The 11102-nt window shown below is 45.4% G+C and overlaps 1 protein-coding gene across 1 annotated transcript; it reads left to right on the plus strand.

Annotated features, from left to right (window-relative positions):
- The first annotated feature begins 575 nt into the window (after nt 1–575).
- On the plus strand, nt 576–9560 carry LOC147011440 (digestive cysteine proteinase 2-like). The gene is made up of 9 exons (XM_085856264.1): nt 576–648; nt 1324–1408; nt 3120–3262; nt 3475–3666; nt 3835–4026; nt 4535–4700; nt 8413–8518; nt 9215–9327; nt 9491–9560. The coding sequence occupies exons 2-8, from the start codon at nt 1330–1332 to the stop codon at nt 9312–9314; spliced, it is 978 nt and encodes a 325-aa protein (XP_085712390.1). The 5' UTR covers nt 576–648; nt 1324–1329; the 3' UTR covers nt 9315–9327; nt 9491–9560.
- Nucleotides 9561–11102: the final 1542 nt, after the last annotated feature.

The raw sequence follows: 11102 nt of genomic DNA on the forward strand, positions 1-11102 counted from the left end.
AAGGTGAAAAGTGAAGCTACCGACTAGTTTTGACCTCATCGGTGCTTCTCAGTACAACACATCACTCTTCCCTCCACCATATGATTTTGAAGCCTTTCGGCTTATATAGTGGTTCATGATACACCTCGAAATGTGATTGGTGAAGACGTCAGATCGTATGTGGAACCCGCAGGTGCCATCTGCTGCATGGACACATTGTGCTTCGCCCCACCAATTACAACCAGGAGCCATCACCGACGTTCAAAGCAGGTGGGACTCACCGATGTCGAAGTTACCAGCTGGTAACTTTTGCAGATGTTAGTTACACGAGTTAGTGAATTGTTTTAGATCCGAGTAAAGGTTGTTTTTTTTTTTTCAATTCATTTTTGGATTGTACCACAAGGTAAGAAGTCAAAATATTGTGGGATTTTACCAACCTGTCCTGCAGATGTTTCGGCGAGGACAATTCCCACTGAGATAATACAATGTTCACAGCCTTGGATTATATCGATTCATGATATTTTTATGATATTTCCATATTAATTGCTCCAAAGTCCATCTGATTTCCATCTCCCCACCCACTTGATGAAACCTTTATAAAGACGGAAAGTTCAAACCAAAAGTGGAGACTTCACCTGCTGATATCTCAACTCTCTCTCCGCATCGCCTGTAAGTTACTTGCACTCTCCGCATTGCCTTCTCTCGTTATCTGGACGCTTTTTAAAAAAAAACACTGGGGATGTTGTGATCGGCTTCATCTGTCTGTCCTCCGCCAGCCTGTCACGCCACCACCACCTCTTCAACGTTTGGGCAGAAATTCATCAAACTTGGTGGACACTTTGGGTGTGCGACAAGGAAGAAATAATTCCATTTTGGTCAATATCCGAATCTGGAACCGGATCCGACAATATTTCTCACTATTGAGTGATATGGCTGAAAAAAAAAAAAACGAGACATAACACAACACCTCAAGACGTTGTGGACGGATACGGATGAAACCTGGTGGACAGGTCGTGTGTTTGACGAGACCAAATTGATTCGGTTTTGGTGAAGATCCAGATCCGGATGCGAGAGCTTTCATTTTTGAATTCCTCAAGTGATTTTTTACCATTGAAAGATGGGGCCAAAAAAAAAACGATGTATGACATAATCTCTCAAAAAGTTGTGGACGAGTTCTGAAAAAAAAACTTGGTGGATGAGTTGGGTAGGTGACGAGAACAAGCCAATGATATTTTGAAGGTTCGGATCTAGTAGATCGAGTTGATCAGCGGGTTACAGCGGATCACCGAGCCTCTTGTTTTCTGTGTCGTGCTGTGATGGTCGTACTGTGTTTGTACCCTGCAGATCACCATGGCCAACATTTATGTCCTTCTTGCGCTCGTCGTTGCGGCAAATGCTCTGGACTGGGAGGGCTGGAAGCAACAGTATGGTGAGTCTCTCAGGTCCTACTCTCTATTTCCTTGTGGAACATATCATTATAGGGAAGATGGAGGTTTAAAAAAAAATAATTGTACACCTTGTTGAAGCTCGAGTGAGAGCTAACACACAACGCACAGCAAGGGGGGCATGAGACAAGAGGGGCAGGAGTGGGAAGGACAAAACAGTGGGGAACAGAGATATCAGGAGATCTGTGGAAGGGATGGGATGGGACGGGGAACATGGGGAATAGAAGATGGACATTACAGGGACTTTCAGGTAGGAAAGCAGGGAATTTGAAGGAGGTGGGCTTGGGTGGATTATCGGGGGTAGAAAAGATCGAGGATTTGGATGGGGGGTTCTTGAGAGGTTCTTGAGCGAGACGAGATGTCGAGACTGTAAAAATTCGACAAATTGTCCGTGGAGCAGTGGAGGCCACAGTTGGACAGAACAAACCAGGGAACGAAAGAACAGTGCTGAAGTGGTTGAGCCAGGGAATCAACCAGCTCAGCACCGTCGAGTCTGGAATTTCACTCGGGCCGACTGGCAGCGACTTCAAACAGCCATAAAACTTCGAGACTGGTCTCCCATCCTTACTTTCTCCGAAATCAACTCGTCCTGGGAATTCTTTCAAAGAAACTTGCTCTCCCTCATGCACAGATTTATCCCCTCTCGTCTTCAGTTGTCCGACCCTTCCTCCCGCCCTTGGTACACTGAAGCTTGTGGCGAGGCAGTTGTCCTGTAACAACTTGCCTTCGCCTCATGGAAATCTTATCCAACTGAAGGTAATCCCAGTTCCTTCCACAAAGCTCGGAACAAGTGTGTGTGTCTACCCTCAGTGAAAGAACAGGAGAAATTATTAGTGAAAGAACAGGAGCGGTTGTTTTGTTATCTCCAGCACCAGAGGTTGGCAGATGTTATGTTTTCACCCCTGTTTGTCTGTCTGTCTATCTGTGAACAGGATATCTCAAAAAGTTACTGACGGACTTGGACCAAACTTGGTGGACATGTTGGGTGTTGTGACAAGGACGAACTGCTTCAATTGTGGTGAAGATCACAATCTGATAAAAAAAAAAAGAAGATTATTTCATAAGTAATTGTTCAGAATTGAGAGATAAGGCTAAAAACGATAATATAGCATCACATCTCATAAAAGTTGTGGACGGATTATGCCAAACATTGATGGATGAGTTGGGTCGGTGACAAGAAGAAGCCAATTCGATTTTGTTTCAGGTTCAGATGCAGATCCTGACTCTAATCTCTAATCTTGCGGATGACAAAATTACAGGTCACAAGGACACAAACTGAGAGAGCTCCCAGAGTTCGAATGCCATCAGCATGAAAAGCATTCCAGAATGTTTTCCCATGTTCAGCTTCTCAAGTCAGAAAGATCCCAACACAGCGATTCTTGTCGACGCTGAAGATATCGACGTGGTGGTATTGGCTTCTCGGGTTCCCCACGAAATCGCTGCCCCACTGCAATTTGCGCAAGAAAGGCAACACTTATGACTGCCACAAGCTGTGCACAGAAGAGGTATCCACAATTATCCTCCAACTCCATATCCTTACTGGATATCCCGCCCCTCAGTGGGATAAAAAACTTAAACTGGTCAGCCTGGCGGAGGTGTGCGCTTTCCTGAGTGCCGTTCTAGTTTGGAGTGAAATCCCTCTGCGAGCGTTGTTTGTTCAAAAAGGAAGGTCTTTGAGTGTTTTTCCCGCTACAGGAAAGACCTACCTGGGTCGTGGAGAGGAGGTTCTCAGGAAGAAGGTGTGGGAATCGAACTTGCAGATTGTCCAGCAGCACAATGCTTTGGCTGATCAGGGAAAGGCCACCTACCGCATGGGAATGAATGCCTATGCCGATCTGGTCAGATCATCATCTCCTTTATCAATACGTGTATATGTCTGTCTCTGTTACTTTTTGTGTTCATCTTGACCTTTTTTTTGTTTGTTTAAAATGACAATTCAACGGCTCATCGGTACTTGGATTCTCACAAGGGCTTTATGTGTGTCTGCGGTCTCCACTCTAATTGAATGAAGTTTTTTTCCATCTTCCTTTTCCTGTCCTTGTGTATCCAGTACAATGAGGAGTTCATGGCCCTCAAGAATGGCGGGTGCTTCCTCCGGCCCAAAGAGAAGAAAAGCGGGGCGTCGACCTTTCAACCTCTCACTGGTGTCAGCCTCCCAGCCGCCATAGACTGGCGTGATTATGGCTATGTGACCGACGTCAAGGATCAGGGCCAATGTGGCTCCTGCTGGTCTTTCAGTAGTGTACGTAACCACAATACGGCAGCATCCATGTAACTGTGAAAATTGCATTCAGGACAACCACATGTCCTCGATTGAGAGTACAAAACCTAGCCGTTGTCTGTTGTATGTCCAATGTTTGTAATACGGTGTTTGTACAAGGTTACCAAGAGCATGTATTTTCTTTTCCAGACTGGTTCTCTTGAAGGACAATTTTACGCCCAGGTGGGACAACTGGTACCCCTCAGTGAGCAACAGCTCGTTGACTGCTCCAGGAGTTATGGGAACGCTGGCTGCAATGGCGGTTGGATGGACACAGCTTTTGAGTACATCAAAAATGCCGGTGGTATTCAGACTGAGACTTCGTACCCCTACACAGCTAGAGTAGGTTACTTTAACTAATTTTAATGCTTGTGACCTCCTTGGTTAACCTGGAAAAAATTGTGATTGGGATTTTACAAGGTGGTGGCATTGGTGTCGACACAAGCTGAATCGGTCTTCTGAGTGGTGTAAACCAAGATGAAACCTGACACTTGATATGACATATTGGCTCTCCGTTGGAATGTTTAATTTCGTTCTTTGTGAAGCGTTGAGTAAGATACGACAACACAAAGTTGAGATCAATCAACCTGGGAATGAAGCCATCGTACCTTGTTTCAGGTGCATAAAATAGTTCGACTCTCCCTCCCACTCTCTGAAGATAGAAGTGGACAACGGTCGGTACTACAGGGATCATGAAATCAGATCCATTAACAGGATGTGATGTTCACCACTAACCATGCTTGCAGAGTCAGGTGACCCAACACACCATCGTAACTATGGATGTTCACCATGGCAGTGGATGAGAATGAGGAATGGGCTCAGGCTGACAAACAATATGTTATTTTGACAGGATGGCCAGTGCAATTTTCGTCGGGAGTATGCAATTACTACCTGCACTGGCTACACCGACATCCCTTCTGGAAGTGAGAGCGCCCTCCAGCAGGCCGTTGGCACCGTCGGACCGGTCGCTGTGGCCATTGATGCCACCGGTTATGGATTCCAAATGTACACATCGGGTAAGAGATGTGATTTGTTTCGTGCGGCACTTAATTTTTTTCCCCATTTTCCAGTATCCCCAAACGGTACTTCATCTTGTGTTGCTCAGGGATACATTTAAAGTATTGGTCTGCTGTCGTTCAATTTTTATAAGTGAAATAAGGGGACGCATGAGATTTCAAGATGATTTTGGATTTGACCACCGGTCATGCCCCAGGGGGTGGGGACTTTTTTGTATACAAGGTTGAGGCTCATGGAAAAGTTAGTACGAGTACACTGAATGGATCAAGACATGACTGGACAAAAGAAACAGTAGAAGAGTGGGGGGGGGGGGGTGAGGGGAGAGACACCAAGAGCATAGTTGAAGGCCAAGATAGAGTCAGACTTGGACAAACAATGGGTGTGGGGAGTAATGTGGGGTAGGAGAGGTGGACAAGATGGATAAAAAAGGAAACTCTCAGGAATGAAAACAAGAAATTTGGAAGGAGGAAGGATTCGGGCAAGTGTAACGGGGTGGGGGGGGGGGGTAACAAGGGTAGAAAAGATCATGGTTTTAGATTGGGGACGATCTGAGATGTCATTGAACAGATGTCTTGAAGACCTGTAGAGGAGGACGAGATTGAAGAGGATTGGGAAGTTGGTTCCACAGGTGGGAATAATGGGGAACAAACGAACGGAGGTGAGAAGAGATTCTGGATTTAGGTAGTTTTACCAGAAGGGAGTTCATGGTGGACAGTGTGTGCCCTACAGAAACCTAGTCAGAGTCCAGAGTTCAAACAAAGCACGGAAATAGCAGAGGGACCAAGACCAGAAGAATGCGGAAGAGAACAGAGAGATGACTAACCTGTCTGTGATGTTGACGTGACAGGTCCATACACTCAGCTTCAATGGATGTTTCCCAGTCAGCAGCTGGCTTTGGGGGGGGGGGGCAACTTTAAGAAAGATCACGGCTGATCGTAAGACCCAGGAGTTTGAGTGACTGAACTTCCTCAAGAGGATTGTAAATAAAGTAGATACAAGAGGGTTTATCAGATGGTCCTTTAGGAGAAAGGTCGTGTGTGTGTGTGTGTGTGTGTGTGTGTGTGTGTGTGTGTGTGTGTGTGTGTGTGTGTGTGTGAGATTTGTCAGGATTGAAAGACATATTCCAAGAGTTTGACCAGCTTGTGATTTTTTTTCAAGGTCTGAGGAGAGGGAAGAGGCTGCAGCCTTCCTGTAGGAGGCGGGATGTCATGGCAGTCATCAGCAAAGAGATAAAGAGGATTCCCCACAGAGTCAGAGAGATAATTTATTAAGATCAGGAATAGGACCGGGCCCAGAACACTGCCTTGGGGGTGGGTAGTCCAGCCTTGATTGAGAGAGGAGACGAAAGGATTCTGTTGAGCAACATATTGGTTGTGAGAGGAGAGGAAGTCAGTAAGCCATGTGCGGAGTTGGCATTCGATGCCATTGGTAGAGAGTTTGCAAAAGCACGGGACATGGCTCGAGAGAAGTCCTTGATCTCATGTCTGACACTTCGGGCCTCTGTTCATTGTTGGGTAAGTAGAAGAAGCATGTCCAAGGTGGAGTGACCTGGTCTGCAACCAAATTGGTTGCAGAGATGAGATGAGGTTGTTGGATAAATGAAAGCATTTCATATCAACTGCGGTGATGGATTCCACGGACTTGCTGATGATTGAAAGTATGCTAAGAGGGCTCCAGTTAAGGGAAATCAGTTTTTGCACCTATTTATGTGATGCAGTGACGTTGGCTGATTTCCAAGGAGATGGAAGATGACCTAAGGCAAATGATAGGGTGAAAAGGGCAGAGAGAGAGAGAGCGGATGGAAAAGCGCAGCAGAGCAGCATTTTAGGACACGTGAACTTATTTTATCCGGTCCAGTAGCAATCGGAGTCGAGGGTTGAAAGGAACCTTCTCCACCTTCTCAGGTGCAAAAGACAGACTTCAGGAGCAGTTGGATATGACACAGAAGGATGGGTACCGAGAGTGAGGGTTTGGGGACACAAAATTTGGAGGAAAATATAGAACTGAGACATTCAGCCTTCTCACGAGTGGAATCGGCTGTGGTGCCATTTGAAGTGAGGGAAGGGGTGGAAGGGGAGCACAGTCTAGAGACAGACTTAACAAGGAATCTCCCTGTTTTAGAGGAGGGAGACAAGCTTGAAAATTCATTCCTGAGGTTGGACAGATGCTGTTTTGTCGCTCTCCTGAGAGTGGATACACATTTGTTGCAGGCTTTTTGGAATTCACTGAGATTTCCTTTGGTCAGATTAGCCTTCCAGGAAGAGAAGACAAGTTGCTTCAAAGCAACTGACTCATCACAAGATTCAGTGTTCCATTGGCAGGAAGAAGGATAGGATAATTGAAGACGAGATGGGATATAGAGATAGAGATAGAGAGGTATAGATATAGATAGAGATTGTTTGGAAGAATCCCCAGTCTGAGTTAACATCAGGGGTAGTAGATATGGGGGACCAGTCCTGAACAGAGATAGCTGCTTACAGTCCCTGCCAATCTGCTTGAGTGAAATGCCAGACTCACTTGTGTTGAGGTAACTCTGAGAAGAGCCAGAGAGATGTTGACTTTCACAAGTACGTGATCAGATGAACCAATCGGAGCAGAGGAAAAGCAAGATGAGTTCTTGGGAAAGTTAATCATCACCGAGTCTAGAAGAGTAGATTTGTCATTGGGAGAAATCTGTGTGGGAAAGTTTTCGTATTCAGGCAGTCCCACGGAGTCACAGAAGTCCTTTGCGGAAGTTCCATGTTTGGGGAGACAGGTACCAACACCCAGGAAATTTGCATGGTGACAAATGAATTTGTCACATAAGAGGAAGAGAGAGTTGGGCTGAGTGGTTAAAAGTTTTGCCATGTTGTCTGAGAGAGATATAAATGGAGTTGTCACTGTTAGCAGGGTGGTACAACACACAGACGAGCAAGACCTGGTGGCAGCGGAGGGGAAATGCTAGCCACAGATACTCCTGGGGGTTGGGAGTGTGTAAGATGAGTACAAGGGCAGTGAGAAATTGAATTACTGATGTAAAGTGCAATTCCATTGCCGGGGCATGGTTCAGGACTATCAAGTCAAAGTAGACGATAACCGAGAGCAACACGAAGGAGTCGGGAACGTCCTGAGGGAAGGATTCCTTTAAACAGATGATGGCTGGTTTATCAGCAGTGGCCTGAATTGAGAGATATGTCTGGTTGGAGTGGAGACCTAGGACGTTTTTGAGATACACACAGTTAGAGATGCGGGGGGGGGGGGAGAAGGCATTGGGAGGGTGCAGGATGTGGGAGGAGGTTTTGCAGGGGCAAGGTGAAGCTTTTTGGGAGTGGGTGATGGGGAAGTTATGAGTACGAGGGGGAGCGGAGGAATCTTTGAATGTGTGGGGTGTGGGGGAATATTTTTGACGGTGGAGTGAGGAGGAAGCATTGAGGGCGAGGAGAAAGGGGGGACATAAAACTTTGATGGTTAGCTCAAATTTTCACCAGCACGTGCATAAAACCCTGAACTGGAACTTAGGGTCGTAGGGTCAAAACAGCAGATTATTTTTAAAATATAAATTTGATATTTAGCCATTCCTGGTGGAACTTTTGCCATCTTTAAACTTTGCTTTAAGTGGGAAGCATGGGGATTTGTGAGAGCACGCCATCGACTTTGTTCTAGTTCCATATGCAAATATGGTGGAAGTATGGAAGTAACAAACAAATATTTTACGTTTGTCCATGTCTCCAGGAGTGTACTACAATCCCTCCTGCAGCACATCATATCTGGACCACGCCGTGTTAGCCGCAGGGTATGGGACATTGAATGGACAGGACTACTGGCTGGTCAAGAACAGGTGAAATAAACCATTGTGTCTCTGGCACCCTGTTCATCGTCCTTATCCGATTCTTTTTCGTGGTCTTTCTCTAGATTAGTCTTCATCTGTTCTGTCCGATGCATTCACCTTTCTGATGTCCTTGTTTTACACCTCGTTGGTTTGTTGTTTTCTTTTTTTTTTCCTTCATTTACCTTCATGCAGATTTACTGTCTGAATCATTTTTGTGCCATTATCTCTCCCCTTGTGCATATGAACACACCGGGCCAAAAGCACCGCCAAACGCATCTTACATTTTTCCATTGGCTACTATTTTGACTGATCTCCAGTGAAGTCATTGCTGACAAATACAGTCTTCATCAGGGTGGGCTTAGCAAGGGGGAAGAGGTGGGGATTGGGTGTGGGTGGGGGCCGGGGGGGCAGAATAGGAGGATCAAATACTGTCCCTGTAAGTGACCGTAAACCCAAACTTTATCTTTTAAAATAAGCTACTCTCATCCAAACCAGCCACCTCCATCCAAGTTAGCTACTCTCGTGCAAGTCAACCACCTTGAACCAAGTCAGCCACTCTCGTCTCAAATCAGACACAGTCATCTCAAAACAAGCCACCTTCATGCACTTTTCTTTCTGTTCTTACTCAAAACGTTGACCTGTTGTAATATAATCATTAATCACAACAACTGAGCTGATGTCCTTCTGACATTTCCATTCATGCAGTTGGGGAACAAGCTGGGGAGACCAGGGTTACATCAAGATGGCAAGGAACAAGAATAACCACTGCGGCATCGTGTCCATGGCCAGCTACCCCCACGTCTGAGCACAAATCATCTGTACGTATATTTCTAAATTCATGGATACGTTGCACTACTACTGTATCCACAAAATCGATCTGTTCTGGATGAAATCATGTCTGTTTAACTTTGGAGAATGTTTCACGTTGTGAGCACATAACAGTAATGGATTTGTATGGATCTGTGTGTGTGTGTGTTGCAGAATCATAACAACAAAGTGATGATTCCATGTAAACTCATTGCATTATGGAAATAAATATGAATCTTCCAAACATCTGTTGTGGACATCATTTGTGTAAAGCACAATCACCGTCAACACGAGTTTATTTTCATTGTACAATCACACAACATTAGGTGTCGAAACAATAAGAAGCATCTGCTTTTGTCCTTCGGATTAAATACGTAGAATCAAAGTATTCAGCATATTTGGATTACACCAGTTCAAATAGACGGAGAAACATAGTAAATCCCTCCAGGCAAACGTGCGGCACAGACAAGCAGTTGGCGATAGGGATAGTTGGAGAGTGAAGAGTGGAATTTAGCAAATGGGTTTGAATGAGTTGTTCTGGAATTGAAATGGTAATCAGTTGAACAGGCAAGACTCGTACAAGGGGATCATGTACTTTATGTTGATGAAGGCATCCTTTCCTCCATACCTCTCAAACAGCTCCAAGGTCTCCTTGATAAGGTTCCCGACATTCTCGCACCTCCGCCTGCCGTACTCTATATCATCTCCGATGTTACCTGAACCAGAAGGTGCTGGGTGCCACAAGCACCATCACAGCCATTAACCATACTGTGGAATATTCCAAAAGAATTACAATAATTGCCTAGAAGAAATCTATCCTTGATGAAAACCAGAAAAAGCACAGGGCCTGGAACACTGCCTTGAGGAACTCCAGCCTGGATGGGAAGAGGACACGGGAGAATTCCATAAAGAGTAATGCGTTCATTGCAACAGGAGAGGAAATCCGCAAGTCATGAGTGGAAATTGGATTGGATACCATGAGATGAGAGTTTGGTGAGCAATATGGGATGCCAGACCATATCCAAAGCTTCGCGATCTGTCTCAGGAGATGGCTCCGATCTCCTGTTTGGTAATTAGGACTTCCATCCATTGTTGGGAAAGCAGAAATAGCATGTCCAGGGTATAATGACCTGGTCTGAATCCAAATTGAAGATCGGAAATCAAGTCATTGGAGAAGAGGAAGGATTCGATGTCAGAAGTGATGATGGATTCCACGACCATGCTGATGATTGCGCGAAGGCTGATTGGTCTGTAGTTTCAGGGATCAGTTTTTGCACCTTTTTTATGCAGGGCGGTAATATTTGTTGATTTCCAAGAAGATGGCAGATTACCTTAAGCAAATGAGAGGGTGAATAGAATAGAGAGAGGGTGAGCAAGAGCAGAGGAGCAGCTTTTTAGGACACGTGGGCTGATGCCGTCTGGACCAGTTGCAGAATCTTAGTCGAGGTTTGATAGCAAGTTCTCCTTGTCCACCTTGTCAGGAGAAAAGGATACAGAGTCCAAGGACAGTTGGGTGCAACTCGGTAAGGTGGGTACAGAAAGTAATAGGTTTAGGACACAAGATTTGGAAGCAAACACAGAGTTTGATCCCATAACAGAATCCCAATTTATATTTGGTTTCTTATCCCGGATGAGCCCCCAATTTATCTTGCATGTCCACCTCGAGGCACCAAAGCGAAGTGCACCAGTTACCCTGAGGATGTCATGGTATAAAGATTTACAGACAATAATATGTCCTGTCTGTTGTTTTCCAGGTGAAACCAGCATACGACAGGAGGCATAATGA

This window comes from Eptatretus burgeri, chromosome 15 (assembly GCF_056783735.1).
Source record: "Eptatretus burgeri isolate ZD-2024b chromosome 15, Ebu_testis_v1, whole genome shotgun sequence".
Classification (NCBI taxonomy): Eukaryota; Metazoa; Chordata; class Myxini; order Myxiniformes; family Myxinidae; genus Eptatretus; species Eptatretus burgeri.

Coding starts and splice junctions, on each gene's coding strand:
- LOC147011440 (XM_085856264.1), top strand. CDS start 1,330: ATGGCCAACATTTATGTCCTTCTTGCGCTCGTCGTTGCGGCAAATGCT. Junction 3,667..3,834: donor CCTGCTGGTCTTTCAGTAGT/GTACGTAACCAC, acceptor TTTCTTTTCCAG/ACTGGTTCTCTTGAAGGACA. Junction 8,519..9,214: donor TACTGGCTGGTCAAGAACAG/GTGAAATAAACC, acceptor CCATTCATGCAG/TTGGGGAACAAGCTGGGGAG.